The sequence below is a fragment of the Centruroides vittatus genome, unplaced genomic scaffold (genome assembly GCF_030686945.1).
Source record: "Centruroides vittatus isolate TY-2023 unplaced genomic scaffold, ASM3068694v2 contig_1408, whole genome shotgun sequence".
Taxonomy (NCBI): domain Eukaryota; kingdom Metazoa; phylum Arthropoda; class Arachnida; order Scorpiones; family Buthidae; genus Centruroides; species Centruroides vittatus.
The window spans coordinates 534,338-550,411 of record NW_027120884.1 but is presented as its reverse complement, the minus strand read 5'-3'; the positions used below and the strand labels follow the sequence as shown (position 1 = coordinate 550,411).

At 26.1% G+C, this 16,074-nt stretch overlaps 1 protein-coding gene across 2 annotated transcripts in view; it reads right to left on the bottom strand.

The window, feature by feature from the left end:
- The window catches only part of LOC136968167 (gamma-aminobutyric acid receptor subunit beta-like), a 176,680-nt gene that overhangs the window by 93,867 nt on the left and 66,739 nt on the right, over window positions 1–16,074 (bottom strand). The window contains exons 1-4 of one of the 2 annotated variants that reach the window (XM_067262131.1): window positions 10,819–11,325; window positions 8,613–8,686; window positions 2,261–2,328; window positions 1,897–2,123 (exon numbers count right to left, since the gene is read on the bottom strand). In XM_067262131.1, the coding sequence (XP_067118232.1) occupies window positions 1,897–2,123; window positions 2,261–2,328; window positions 8,613–8,686; window positions 10,819–10,913 (464 nt within the window). In that variant the 5' untranslated portion in view covers window positions 10,914–11,325. Of the gene's footprint in view, window positions 1–1,896; window positions 2,124–2,260; window positions 2,329–8,612; window positions 8,687–10,818; window positions 11,326–16,074 lie in introns of those variants that run through there. The other variant, XM_067262132.1, reaches the window with a different exon arrangement.

Sequence of the window (16,074 nt, the reverse complement as noted above, 5' to 3'; positions counted from 1 at the left end):
TGAATGGTAGGTAAACACTGATCTCACAATCATTTGCATACCGCTACGTCCACACACAAAATGTATTCGCTAGAAATTTTTTACATTATAATTTTTTAAATTTAATATATGGAATGTGAATACAATATTTACAGAATTTAAACTCCGTTTAAATATAAATTTAAAATGCTAAAAATTTCATTTCTTTTCAATTTAACCATTCTCGAAACTGTACTTTCCCCATATCTACCCTATTATTACGACTAATTATTAAATGTTATTATAACTTAATTCTATTTTTCTATATTACTAATAATATTTCTAATTATAATTTAAATTTACGCAGATTATATTGTGCTGTTTTCGAGAGCGAAAATGGAATTATAATACAAAAAAAATCGACAAGCTTGTTGAATATTGTGCTAGAAGTTACCTTAAACTCAATACTTATAAATCGAAAATTATAATATTTAGGCGTGGAGGAAGCCTACGAATATCGGATAAATGAAATTTAAATGGGCCATTAATTGAGATAGTTATTACATTTAAATACTTAGGTGTGTTCTTTAATTCTCACTGTACTTTTCATCTACGTTATAATTATGTCATCTCGTAAGTTATTCAAATAAATAAAGGTTTGAGGTTTGATTTCCCTTTGCATCAATGAAAAACTTCAATAAATTTAGCATATCGGTTATTTAGTTCAATATGTTTACATAAATATTTATATATATCATATGTTTGGTCATTCAGCTACGATTTTTCAGGAGTATGCTTAAGTTTGATCCTTTTGTCCCAGACTGCAATTATATTACAATTTAGTAAATTCTCATAAAAAAGCAAGTATTTTCAATGCTATTCAAAACTTTTTTCTACCATCTTAAAATTTTTGATCGTCAAAATATCAGTTTCTACAAAAACTCTATTCAGAAGTAAATTTTCATACTAGAATTGCTCCGTGGATCGACGTTATTACAAAAGTAGGTTTTAATCCTGGTCTAATGTTTGAGAATAGTGAGAATTATAGCCTCGAATTACACTATGATGATTGTTTAAACATAGTCAGTTGAACCGAAAAACAAAAAATAAATTATTGGTTTCCCAGCGATATTCGGAATGTTTAGTACAGCTCATCATGTTTTCGATTGCAATCTTTACTATAAGGCTGCATTCATGTTACTTCAAATCAGACGGAATAAATTTCACATTAAATCAAATTATTCTTTTTTATCCAAATTTGTACATATTCTGAAAAACCCTCAAAATTTTATTGATCACCTGTTTCATACTGAGCAGTGTTTCAAGAACAAAGAAAAGAACTATTTGGTGAGACTCGAGAGAGGAATTATTATTCATTATTATATAAAGAATCCATATACAAATATACGAAATTTGATAAATTAGTATTTAATTATCCCAACTGTGATTAAAATATTTATATTTTGTTACTTATGAATATTATATATAAATAAATTAAACTTGTTAAATTAACATTTACTTGTTGTAATTTTAATCTAAAAATATTTAAATTATTTTTTCGAATTGTAAAAGAGTTTTCGAATTGTAAAAGTTTTCTCTTGTACCATCGAATACAGGAGATTAAATTATCTTAATTCTATATTATATTATAAGTAATTGCAATTAACCGAAAACAAAATAAAAGTAAAATTATCTCCACGGTTTTCTATGGATCTTTCTTTCAGTAAAAATGACGAAGTAAGGTCAAAAGAATACTTTTCTCCAAACGATGTCTAGTACTTTAAGCATATCTTTCTGAAGGCAACATTTTAAAATCGATCCAAAAACTATTTCTTCTTCTACTTTACTTTCTTTTTTCTTTGAAATTCAGAGAGAACCGTAGAAAATCATTGATCGTCATCAAAGCAAAGCACTTTTCACAAAGCAAAGACGACTTACCGTATGCTACGAAAAACTTCTCCGTTGGAACGTATTCGAAGAAAGGTATTTGGAGTGGTCGCCAAATGGAAGTAAGCACTCTTCTCGTTTGCGAAGAATGTGTCTGGTACCCATATTCTGTCCGCTACTTCAGCCCCGACTGTGAGACTTTCTAAACCCTTCTGAGGTTCAAACGCTAGACGTGGATCTTTCCAGGATTGTCGAAAATAGAAGTCCAGTGTAAAGTCCTGAAATGATACGTTTATCTTTCTAATCTGCTAAATATTTTATCGAATTTTTTTAGATTTTGACTCTAATAAGCCTACTTAAATGAACTAATTTATAAAATAATTTAATTGTAATTTTTAAATTTATATTTCATTACCATTTGAACTTCGGAAACTGAACTTATGCTGATGATGTACATTGTTATTCCAACTTCAACTGGTAAACCTTTAAATAAATAAACAGATAATTAAATAAATTTCCTACAAAATAATGTTATATAAGTTCTAAAATCATATGACTATATTCTTTTAAGTGTAAATTAGTGCTTTAAAATGCAGCTTATGTAATTTTTTTACACACAAATGAATCAGGAATTAGGTTATAGATATTAAAATTTTAAATTTTTTGATTACGCAAGTATTAATATAAATAAGATTTATACAAACAGAAGCAAATTATATACAAAGAAAGCGGCAATGTTGTTACTGGACTTTCCCAGAATTCTTTATTTATTTTCATCCTTAGTAGTTGCAACCATTATCTTTAAGTCTTCAGATTGATTCGGGAGATAGGCCACATCTCCCAAACTAATTGTCCGATCTAGATAAAAATTTTCAAAAATTTTTGACTAAAGTCACAGGAGTTATTAAGCTTCAAATTAGGTGAAAAAAATCGTGCCCACACAGACTAATATCCATACACAGAGAAACCCCCAATTTTTTTGCTTTTCTTGAAGTTTCAAAGTCACCTGAGTCCAAAAATGTAAAATCTTGCGTTCATTTTTTGACCGACCGCCATATATAACAGCCGGGAAATAAATATAAAAATGACATTTTATACGGGTGTCTTACATAGTGTTTATTTCGTAAAGATTTCTTTATTAATTTTAATAATAAAAATATAATAAATTTATGATATTTTTAATTTATACGTACTGTACATGATACTAAACGTAAATACAAGTTTCGAGAGAAATTCGCTCAATATATTCTTAATGTTATCGCAAAAGACGTAATGTAATTATTATATTGAAAAATATTTTCGCGTGATACTGAGGGAAAAGTTCTTTGCAAACACGCAGTGATAGAATTTAATAAATTGTTTTATTCTCCCACAAAGTAAGGTTTTACTCAGAAACACATGGACATATATCCTTCTCTATATATTCTAAAAACATGCATTAGAAAGCGTGGTCTTTCAAAAATCCGGTATATTTGAATTTGGTATATATAATTTCGAATGCAGCATTACACCATTCTGCTTCACGAATATGACTTCTCCGGATGTTAGTTCTCCATTAAATGTACAAGAGTGGCACTAATGCAATCTGAAGAATCCCATTATCCGGGGTGCCAGAACAAGATTTAATTTACTGAGTCTGGACGGCAACTTAAGAATTCTTTCTTTAAATAAATAGTTTTAAGTCGAATTTTATTTTACAATGAAACAGTCTTTGTTTAATTTACTGACGTCACCTTTACTTAATTTGATAAATATGCTGATAACACGTTACTTATTCATTGATTTCAACATAAATATACCTTACATATTTTTAATATAGATTTTTTTTCTTATTTATTTTACGACCGAAATATGTTTTTTCACTAAATTAAAACATAAATTACGGCTTGTTTGTTATTGAAGTTGGATGTTATTGATTTAATTATGTAGCAGATATTTTTATTTTTCTCTCCTAATTATATATTTCCTTTGTGAATATATATATATGTGTATATAATTAAATAAAATAAAATTATTTTATAAATATGACATTAATAATTATCAATTATAAATATAAATATTCAATTTTAATTTATTCTTTTTGATATTTCGAAATTAAAAATAATAAAACTTATTCTTGTTTTATTAAATTAATTTAATGCTTTATACTATTTTAAAATCGAATTTTTCTTTCGTACGATATATATTTTTTTAATGTAAAACGAACTTATTTTTATTTTTATAAATTAAAATATAATTATATAAAAATAATATAGTAGGCCTTTAATAACGGAAATAAAATAATAAAAAATAATTTTAAATTTGAATTTATATTCGCATTAAATTTTGATAATTATGCTAAAAATATTTTTCCGAATTTTTTTATAGTAATTTTATCTATCATAAACTTATTTTAATGTTTGGATTATAAGAGGACAATCGAAATTTTAATTTAAAAAAATCGAAGCGAAACAATTTCAAAAGATTAAATTTACATTTATTTTTTAAAAAAGTAAATCCATTTATTCAATAAGTCAGAATTTTCTAAAAAAATTTCTTCACAAAAATGGCGAACATCGTGACATTTGATAACATAAAGTTCATTTTTCTCAATTCCCTTTTCTTCAATTTGTGAAGATCGGAATGAATTTTCTTTTTGGATGATTTTCTTTGAAAGTAATGCTTAGCTTCTCGGTAACGTTGGATTGGAAGATTTCCCTTAGGATACACACCAAACAAAGGTCAAAAATTTACCAGAAGATAGAATTCTCACATAAAAAGACGAATATTACGAGTTTGGATTTGTATCTAATTTCCTTTTCTCTTCCATTAATTTGCCTATAATATTTTTCATTAAATTATCTTTTTTTGCTACTTATCTGTGGTTAATAAATTATCCATAAATTGAAATAATGAATGACTATTATCAATTTAATAATAGAAGCCATTTAGAACATATTCTATGAAGAATAATAAATATTATTTTATACTTTTCGAATTTTAAACGGTTGTATGAAGGTTTCGAATTGATGTTTATTAAAATTATGTGGAGTAGAATGATCGGATAAGGAATGCAACTGCCAAGAATGGTGTGCCTCCCAGGAGGAATTTCATGGAAACGAGCCCTATTTAGCTGTTACACTCGTAAAGGAAACAAAAGATTTCTATGTGGTCAATCCATTGCCCAGGAGCAAACCCATGGCCAACTAGTGCCCAGTGGTTTTATCCACTTGGCCGCTAGTGGGCTAAGTCAAATTGTAATTGTATGTCATGGGACATAATATTTATTACACATGTGACCAATAGTACATTATGATTATGATTATAAGATAAAAAGTATGTATTATTGTAAATGCGATCTATGACAATCCAAAGCTTTTCACCATAAGAATTTAACCATTAGGTAGACAATATCGGATCCAGAAATCTTTAGAAGGTGTGTTCTAATCAAATTTGATTGGTCTATTTCAAATGAATAATGAAGTTCGTGTTATAGATATTTACAGTATAAAATACATTGTTGTTATATTTATTCTGTTTTTATAAAACGTCTGAAAGACGTCTTATAAAATGTTCTTTTAGGAAAAATGAAGAAAAATAGCATTATGTACACAGAGTGGAAATGAGTTATACTGCAGTTATCTTAACAATCGAATTTAAAATTTGTTATATTTCTTGTATTTTATATGAAAATAATGCATTTTAAATTCGTTTTAAAATCAAAAAGATAATTAACTGTAACACACATTTTATAGATATTGATGTTACGCATCTCGTTCTGATCATAAAATAAACATATCTTTAGGACTTAGAAACAGAAATTAAAGAAACTACAGATCGTATAACATCTTTATTTACAATACGGTTGCTACTAGAATATATTTATAGAACCTTGAATGACATTTTCCTTCAATATTTGAGCTTGGATATAAAATTTTTAGTTCGTACTATATTTGTTTATCAAATTAATGAGGAAATTTATTTACCATCCAATTATCACATATATAAAATTTTAAAATTTGATAATAAAAACAATTTCAATAGACTAAAACATTTGATAACTTTATGTAAAAATGTTTAAAGCATAAAAAAAAGTATTTTCAGTAGATAACTGCAATTAATAAATGCGTAAATCCGTTTAATTAAATAAACGAACATTAAAAATAATATAAATTATTATACTTCTTTAAAGTTTATATTAAACTAAGCGCAGAGATTTTTATTTGAACTTTACAACTTCTCAAGATTTCGGGGTATTTTTTAATTTTTCAAGCAAATAAAAATTCTCAAACGTCACTTATACATCTAAACTAATCTTTTATTCCATCTGCTTCTGCTTGTAAAAATATTTTTCCTACTTTGATCTGCTTGATATCATCTTTCTCGCTGCTGCATCACATCTCAAAGAATGTACAACAAAGAGGATCCGGAAAAATTTATCTAGGATCGTATAGCATCGTTATTTCTGTTTATTATCAAACTTAAAACGTAAGAAAACATATTTTATATACAGATATCTACTTAAAATCGGAACAGAAAGGATTTTTGAAAACGTAAACAGAATTAGAATATAAATTTTAACAGAAAATAATTATATTGCTATATTTGTTGAAAATTTAAAAAATAAAAAAATTATAGATTTTTCTAGTAGATTTCGTGAGATGTTTAAATATATCATATACATTAACGTTTAAATTAATATAAATCGTTAGAGTTTAAGTTACATCGAATCGATTATTAAAATCGATAATATTTCATAGAGAAATTATTTTTCATAACGTAGAGTTTGGAAATTTTTGTGCGAAAATATATGAAAAAAAATTTACAACATTTTTTATAATTATTATGCAATAGGAGATGATATTTTAGTTCGATAAATGCCTACTAAGGTTACAGAAAATGGATCGGGTCATTTAAGACTCGCAAGCTTTATCATTCCCAAGAGTATCCTCACTTTTCTCCAGTTCCGTACGCTTCTAGAATATTTAGCGAATCTGAGTAAGTAATCAGGAAATATTCTTAGCGATCAACTATTTTTAACACGAGAAAATTGTTCAAAATTCGATTAAAAATCGTGTTAATTTATTCCATAAAATATCTTTTATACTTGTAATTGAATTTATTCGTGCGTTAACAAATTAAGAACCGCTTCTATCTTAAATATTGTAATTATTAGCTCGAGTTATTTATAATTTCCTGTTATTAATTTTGCAAATGCTAAATTAACGTGGTACTGATCGATTCTCTATACTTTTCTAATAAGATTCAAGAATTGATCACATTAATTGGACAGGAATAAGAATCGATCAAAGTAACAGATTAATCAAAAAAGAAAGTTACTTATAAGCTAATTTCATGATACGAATTGAAACATTACATCGTCTATTTTAGCTATAGCAATTCAATATTTATTCTTTTAGTTATAATAATAGTTTAAAATTTTATTTTTATGAAAAACTTATAAAAAATAAATAAAGAAGTTTCTAACTTGTTAATATTTTATTACACATTTTTATACTTTTAAATTATTTGTATAGTTTTATAAAAGAAAAATTTTTGTTCGTGATAAATTTTATTTTTATTTATTTTTTTATTTTATTTTTTTGGTGCAAAAACCATCTTTGTTTTAAGTTAAATGATAAATGATCGGCTAAAATTCTCTTCTTGAAGTTACATTCTGATAATTAACTATTGAGTAAATAAAAGTATCTAAAGATTAATCTGAATGTTTATAGATTTATCTATTCAAAATATAACAGAATATAATAATAATTTCTTCAATTTTTTTATATTTATGCAGACACAACTCTTTCGTTATTACAGACTCCTATTTAAATTTAATATATAAATAATTTTAAAAAGTTTTTTCTTAATATATCTCTGACAGTTTAACAGAAATAAATTTTAAATACTGCTGATTATTAAGCATTGATATCTAGAGAATTAGAAAAGAAGATCAAATCTCATATAGTTTTTAATACGCCATAGCCTATATGTGAGGTATTTATCTTAGAAAAATTAAATTAAAGTAATAATATTAACTTCGTAGCTTTAATAATACATTTTGAGCAAAATTATCTTAATTTCTTGAATTTCAAATACGTGGTCATACGATAAAATATCTTTCATTGTATAAATGATTATTTTAGAATGAAAACAGAAGCTCCGTAGTAAGATACAGAACTAAATATAATTCTATCAACTTAATAAATATCAAATCAGTTGTAAGAAGATATCCGAATTCAAGTTTAAGAAAGATTATACACACTTAAAATATAAAAGAAACCATCCAAATGATACTTTCTAGCGCTTTTCTATTGTATCGACAGTACAACTTCAATCAATATTTATGTAGATTACCAGATTGATATAAGTAACGTTCCTATAAAAATTGGATTTATAACAATAATACTATTTGACTGGTTTATTTACCAGAACTTTGTTAGATTATAGATAATATTAATTTAAAATTATTAAACTTAATCAATTTTCTATGGTATGGAAAACATGAAAAATAATCGAAATGCAAACTATAAAATCTTCCTAATTTTTAATAGTTTCGAAAACTTGTAACTTTATGACATTTATTAAAAATATTTCATGCAAATTAATAATAAAATATAAGAATTAAAGTAGTTTTTGAAGATTATAACGCGATGATCGTGGCTTATAAGACATCATTTTGAAAAGATCTTGATGAAGATTTAAGAAAAAATTCGTAATTTCTTTGTATATATTATATTGTTTCCGCTTCGATTATATTATTTATGATACAAATTAGAACTTACTTCCATAGTTAGGCCTCACTCTCCTGTCGTATCCTTGTTGAAAAAATGCGTCGAGGATACGGCTGATGTGGTCGCTACAAATGAAATTTTTTAGTATTAGTCAATAGTTTTTCAACAGAATTTTTATTATTATTATAAGAATAAACGAAGTCATTAGCAATATACTTTTAAAGACTGTAACCTAATAGCTTTATCGTGTTACAAATAGTAGATGTTATCGCATATCCTAGAGCAAAGTAAATTATCTAATGAAAAATACATAGCACCCCTATAGTATAGTTTATCACATTTTACTCGAAAAGGTTATCACCCGAAGTTAAATACTGTTACGCTATACGTAATTTTCCCACATTGTTTTGATTCAATGGCATCGACAAAGTCTCATAAGAAAACTTGATAATCTCATTTATGAAATTGGTAATTATTCAAATATAATTTCATTCAGAATAACATTTTACGGTTTGCATATAATTAATTCATTTAAAACATTGTATTGGGTTTTAATTGAAATTAATTAGTGAAATAATAAAAAAAAATTTAGAATAAAGTTCGATATTTTTAAAAAATTAATAGAAGTAAATACATTTCTACAGTTTAATTAATAGTTTTGGTAGTTCAGTATTTTGTACAATGAAGCAGAATTTGAAATTACCAAAATCATATTAATAAAATACTTCAAACTTCGATTTTATTAAAAGAAAATTATATAATTTAAAGATTTTTTTACACATTGAGCATCATGAATTTATATTACTAGAATATATTATATTTTTAGGGCTATCTTTAATGTAAAATTTTTATAACATATTTACTTTTAGTTTAATTTCTCTTAAATGTATGCAGATTTATGCATAAAAAGTTAAATATTTTTTTAAAAATATATACTTGTTTTTAAATGAGAATTTTTATATTTACTCTATTTATGCAAATACAATATTTGAATAAATATCAAGTTGAATATTTACACTGCAAGATAGTGAAGTGATTATTTAGGCCTGTACTAATCCCCATTCTTAATATTTTAATAATATTTAATATCTCGCCACTTAATATTTATCCTTTTATAAAAAGTTCATTTAATGAAGAATGTTGGACATATATATATATATATTTAGTAAAATATTATAAACAATTTTTGATAATATTCAAGGTAAAACCTGAAAATTATTATAAAAGTTACTGAAAATTATATACTGTAGTATCCATATCAGATGAACTTCAGATGAACTGTGTAAGATTAACTGCTAATAGTAGAATCGATTTAGCACAATCTCTACAACAGATTTTTTTTCTTTTTTAATTTATGGGCGAAAAATATTTAGAATAGTTATTATACTTTTATGCAGAAGAAAGCAACTTTCAATTAAAAAAAAGTATGTTTAAAATTCTTGCATAATCAAATTTTCTTACAAAATTACTTTTATATTTTATATTCACTGTTCCGAGAATGTTATGTCGATTATAAATGATCGATCTTAGATAATATTTTTTTCGATATCGTCATTCTTAAGTCGATAAATATAAAAGTGAGTAAATATTTACAATATTTATATGCATAAAATAGGATTTTTTATCTATTAAATTCCATATATCTGCTATCAAATTTTTAATGTTTTTACCTGTATAGCAACTGTTAACCTATTAATTTTTCAAAGCTTCACTATACACATCTAATTAGCTTATTGATTTTTGAATAGTGTTTACTGTTATTTAGTTTACTTAATGAGAATATTCTCAATAATTTTGCTATTTTTTAAACGATATAGAATATAATCTGCTTGAAGAGTGTGAAATGATATTTTATAGTAATTGTTTGTAGCTTAATTGATTTAATGTAAAAATAAATAAGGAATGTAAAGCATTATGAGTAAAATTAAAAATGGGTTATTTTTTGATATTTATTGATTAGTTTTAATGAATGCTAACTTTAATTTTTATATATAAATTATACAATAAAATACATAACATTTTGAATATTTTTATTCGATTTTAGAGTAGGCCTACGAAATTTCAATCGAATGCACTAACGAGCGAATTTTTATAATTCTGTCAACAGAACATATTTTGCAATGCGATAAAAGTCACCGAACGAGGAAATTGTTAACTATGGATAAAATGGAGTTAGACGTTAGAAATGATATCAATTTTCCTAGAAGCGTCAATTACAAGCCTTAAAAGCCTGAAGAGAAAAAAATAATGTACTCACCCTAACGCTTCGCCGGCTCCTTCCCTTACCCACAACATCGGAACGAGCACGGCGAAGAAGGTCACAATAAACCACAGTCGTCCTATGTCCTCCATCTCTAGTTCGCCATGGAAGGCTAAACAGAGATTATGGTATAATGATTCCTCACGAAGAACACTGTTGAGAGAGAGAGAGAGAGAGAGAGAGACTGTATGGCTGTGAGAGAGCGAGAGAGGAGGAGGCTGTACGATAGCTATCCTCCGTCTTCACTCTCTACTGTCACCTGATCTTCGTCCGGCACGGCTGTCCGGGTGACAGGGACGGGCTAAGGTACACTCTAGACCTTCACAATGTCGCCAGATCGGTGTGATCTGACGGGGGGCGACCAATATCCCTTCGCCCGAAACAGAATCGATCCTTCCTCTGTTGTCTAACTTGCTGAACTGAACTCCAATCTCGCAACCAGGCGCTCGGCCCGTTTTGTCCGTTTACCCGCGAACCCAAAAATAATCGATACCACCACTGCGCATCACTACCGAGCACCTGCTGCATTGGTTTTGGTACGGGGAAGATCTTAACGTGGAAGAACCATCGACGTAAATGCGCGATTTCGATCAACACCACCTTCCCGTCGAGTATCTAAAATATAATCGCTCTTCTTTTCTTACCCGTCGAAATTAATACTTAATTGAAGATAATATATTTTAAAAAAAAATTTTTAACAAATTTTCACGTAATTATGGCCCCACGAATGACGTAGTTAACTGCTTTGACGTAATTTCGACTTGAGGTAGCGGATTGGTCGGTGGTTTTCTATTTCCGTCGACTGTTAGATTGGATTCTCTGGGGATACGCCACACCATCGGCGATGAAATGCAGTGGCACTCGCCACGACTTTTCTCTCGATTTTATAATTAATTGTTTTTAGAATGCCGAAAATTTCCTAATTTATTGGACTCGGTTTTCAAAGACTAAAAAAGAAAAAAAAATCAATTATTTACTTTCAGATAAGAATCAACTCGGTTTGTTCGACTATCGAAGATCTTGCACTAGATCGTTTCTGTTAAATTTCAGCTAAATGAATTGGTTTTACAGTAGGATTCACACAGCCTGGCTAGAAATAAAGCAGAAGAAAACGTTGGCAGAAAATTGTTTACAGAATCTCTAATAGAGACAATTATATTACTGAAACAATCAACTTCTTCTTTATCCTCTTCTCCGTCATATTTACTCTTAAATATTAAATTATAATATATTCTTATATAAAGAAAATCAAGCTTAAAGAAGATTGATAATGAAATCAATTTTTCTATAAAATCATATATGTATTTTAAAGAACTTCGATGGGAATTCTATAATTACCTACAAATCACCATCCTAAATTTTCTACAAATTACCATCCTAAATTTTACTTAATTTCTGATTTTCGAATATATTTAATAAGAATAATTTGTTGTAACGTAGCTATCGTTTCGTTTAACGTATTATTAAATTCAATTTTGCATTACCTCATCGTAAAATATTTCTAAATTGCTTTAATTCGTAGCTATAATGAAACGTCAGATTAGTAGATTGATTATTTCAATTCATGGCTGGCGTATCGTTACAAATTTTCTTTACTCTGTACAAAAATTTTATTAATCAGCAAAAATTATTAATAAAACAAAATAAGTTACTCAATATTCATCGATAAATACTATAAAATATTTAGGAATTTAATTCCTAGTTCATGAAAAAAGAGGGATTTTTTCCTCTCGCTACTTAATCTTTTATAATTAATACACGGATATTATCAATTTCATTTTAAATAAATAAATAAATTATTTTATAAGACTTTAAAAATTATTTATAAATCTATCCAACACATATAAAATAAAGTAAAATTTATATATGTATAAAATTTCTATTAATTATCAATTGAGATAATGTAATTATTAAAATTAAAATTTCAAAAATTTGATAAGTGAGAAAAATATAAATTATTTGATATTTTGATTATTTAATTTAATTTTAAATAATTTTATTTTTGATTATATGAACGTAGTAGAATAATGATTAACATAATTACATTTAAAATCCTTTTATTTATTACGTAATAATTACTGTTAGACTATTAAATTAAGTGAATACATGGTGATGAATATGGCGAATAGTTTAAAGAATATTAGCTTAGTTTACAAATTGTCAATTCAGTGTCTCTACGCCTATTTTAAGCGTGATACGTTTAGAATTTCGAATACTTTATGGTACGAGTAATTTGAATGAACAAATTGAACAATTGTTTTAACGTTCTATCACCAAAATTAAAATGATTTTTTTATTAGTTTTTTTCCAAAAGAAACTTTAAAATTCATTGAACAAATAGCTACTTTTATTAAATTTGCATTCTTAAGCAGGATAGCAACGGTTTCTGTTTTCTTCCAAACTCAAGGCCGTAGTAGAAAGTACACGAAACGTGAAGCATAAATTATATATTTTAAAATCAAACAAATACTGTATTTATATATGATTTGAATGTATTATTAAAGTAGTTTTTAAAACTTTTTTGATTCTTTAATGTGATACATACTAAATATATTAATTTATTTATATTCAGGACAAAATTAAAATTGCATGCGAATTTACAATTTAATTATGATAGAAACAAGAAAATGTAGAAAAATTATAAGTCTTGCTGTTCAAAAAAAGAAAAAAAAATCAAACAGATAAGTAAAAATTCAAGTGAATAGGAAGTAGGCCATTCGAGAAATTTTATATAGTTCACTTGTTTTATTTTTTTATTTAATTTTTTATGAAATTAGATAAATCAAAAATATATGTTAAAATACTGTATATTTATTATAAGTATAATACACCAATTAATGATGATAACAAGATAAAAATGACATAAAATGTCTTAATATTATTTAAATTAATTCAAAACACTTCTAAGTTATTCATTAGATAAATGCAAATACCGTTTCCTAATCAGGTGAATTCTTATCTAAAAATTTCATTTGAATATATTCAAAATTCTAAAATATAAAGAATCAAAACAACCGTCAAACTGAATCAAAATGGAGGGCAAAAAATATAACTTATTCTAAAATCTGAAACTACTTGAGCAATATACATTAAACTTAAATTCGTACAGACAACCAGACAGGAACTGAAGAGTTTCCTCAAACACTTAAAATTCTATAAATATCATCAGATGTTATGTTTGCAAATTTATTAATTAATGTAAGTAATCTCACGTCGAAAGTTATTTACCTTATAAAATTGCTTGATGTACTATTAGATAAGTTGCAGATTTCAATAGCCATAGAAAAAATAAATAAATAAATAATAACTTCATAAGCTTATTGCGTTGAAGTCTTCAGAGATTAGATTAAAAATTATTACAAACTAATATATTCAAAAATATATTACGAACATTAATATAGTAAGCGAAGGAACATCAAATATTTAAATTATTGAAGTAATTAAGCAGTTAACTAATCAATAAAGTTTTGAAAGCATGTTGCTTTATCAAAGCCTTTCAACGAAGATACTTTATAAAGGACTTTTTGTAAAGTAGAAGAAAAAAGTATATAAATAATCAAGTGTAAAAATCAATTTTTATATATTTTAAATCTTGAATTTAAAATGTTATATACAAGTCTATCTCATACGTGATGGCTTAACGCGTGGCTTCAATCTAGCATTATAGTAGCGGTGACAAAATTTTATCCAGATTGATAACAGTGGAGTTTAAGGATTCTTTTTTCTTATTCTTCTTCTTTTTCTTCTTTCTTCTACGAGTCGAAGAGATTCAAAATGATTCTTTAAACAAACTTTAACATTGCTGAAAGTCGTGTTGCAAACTTAACTCACTTAACGCCTTTTTGTCTGTCTAAATTCGAGAAAGAATGTTTTCTTATTCGGTTCCATCCTCTTCACATTCCTTGACATTCCCTCGAGTTTACTTCTCGTCTTGCTTTTCGATTTCTTTCCAGGCATGCGTGGTTTGTCGAGGGTCGATATTGATTGGCACTTTATTCGGCTCTGCCATCGATAAACTGTACAGATCGCAAGAACTGTGGCTGAGAAATAGTTTCTTCGATTTAGTAAAGGGTCAGAATTTTCTATTCTCTTCATACTTTCTAAAAATAAAACAAGAGAAAATATCAAAAAACATCATTCTGTAGTAAAAATTCGATGTTAAATTTATAAAACAACTCATTTAAAAAATATATATATATATACATACAAGTATACACTGCATATAGCAGTTGAGACTGAACTGTAGAAGCAACTTAAAATCGAAACAACAGAAAATGCAAAATTTTATTTAATTTTTAAATATTATGTAGTTATTTATGTGTATGGCGTAAGTTTAGAATGATTGATAGTATATTAATTAAGATAATAATGAAGAATTTTAGACTATAAATAACTATATTTTAATAATTTTGTATTTAGTTCAGAGAAATTTTAATTTAAAAGTAGTGATCCCACTAAAATCAATCAAAAAATTGTTTTTTTCCCCTTAAACGTTTTTAGTCCATTAGTCCATAATAAATACATTGATCCTCTTAACGATCATTGAAAAGAATAAGATGATTTCGAGTGAAAGAAAAAGTATATTTTTAGTAATTCATTGTAAGTGGATCTATCTATATATAATATTTTAGTTTGGATGAAGTATTAAACAATATATAATCTTACAAATATTAAATTTATATTTTCCTGTATCTTGTGACAGGCAATACATTGAACAAACTACTTTACAATGACGTGATCCCACCCGAAACATAACACGAAGCGACTAGATTTATTATAAATTATGCATAAATTTTATTTAAGTGTCTATTTTATAAATATTAGAAAAATATTGAAAATTTTAAAGTTTTCTCTCAACTGTATTTTCGAAAATACCTTATATATTTTTTTTTTCTTTAAGCGATATCATTTCTTAATGTCTAAATTAAGAAAATGAATATTTCATGACAAGATTTTTTTATATAGAAATTAAATTACTGTGTTATTAGATTCTGTTAGAATGCATTTAGCGTTTTTTTAAAAACAAAATTGCATGTTTTACCAGTTTAAAAATTTTTTTTATTTCTATAAAATATCATTTTAGCATTATTCTTAAAGGAAATTACACTGTAAAGTTGAAAGTAAAATAAACTTAACAGAAAGAAGTGAGAACTAAAATTTTATAGAAATTCACTTATACATTTCTAAAAATTTATTAAACAAAACAAAATTAATTGTGTTCCTGTATAAATTTTCAACATTTTATTGACGTTC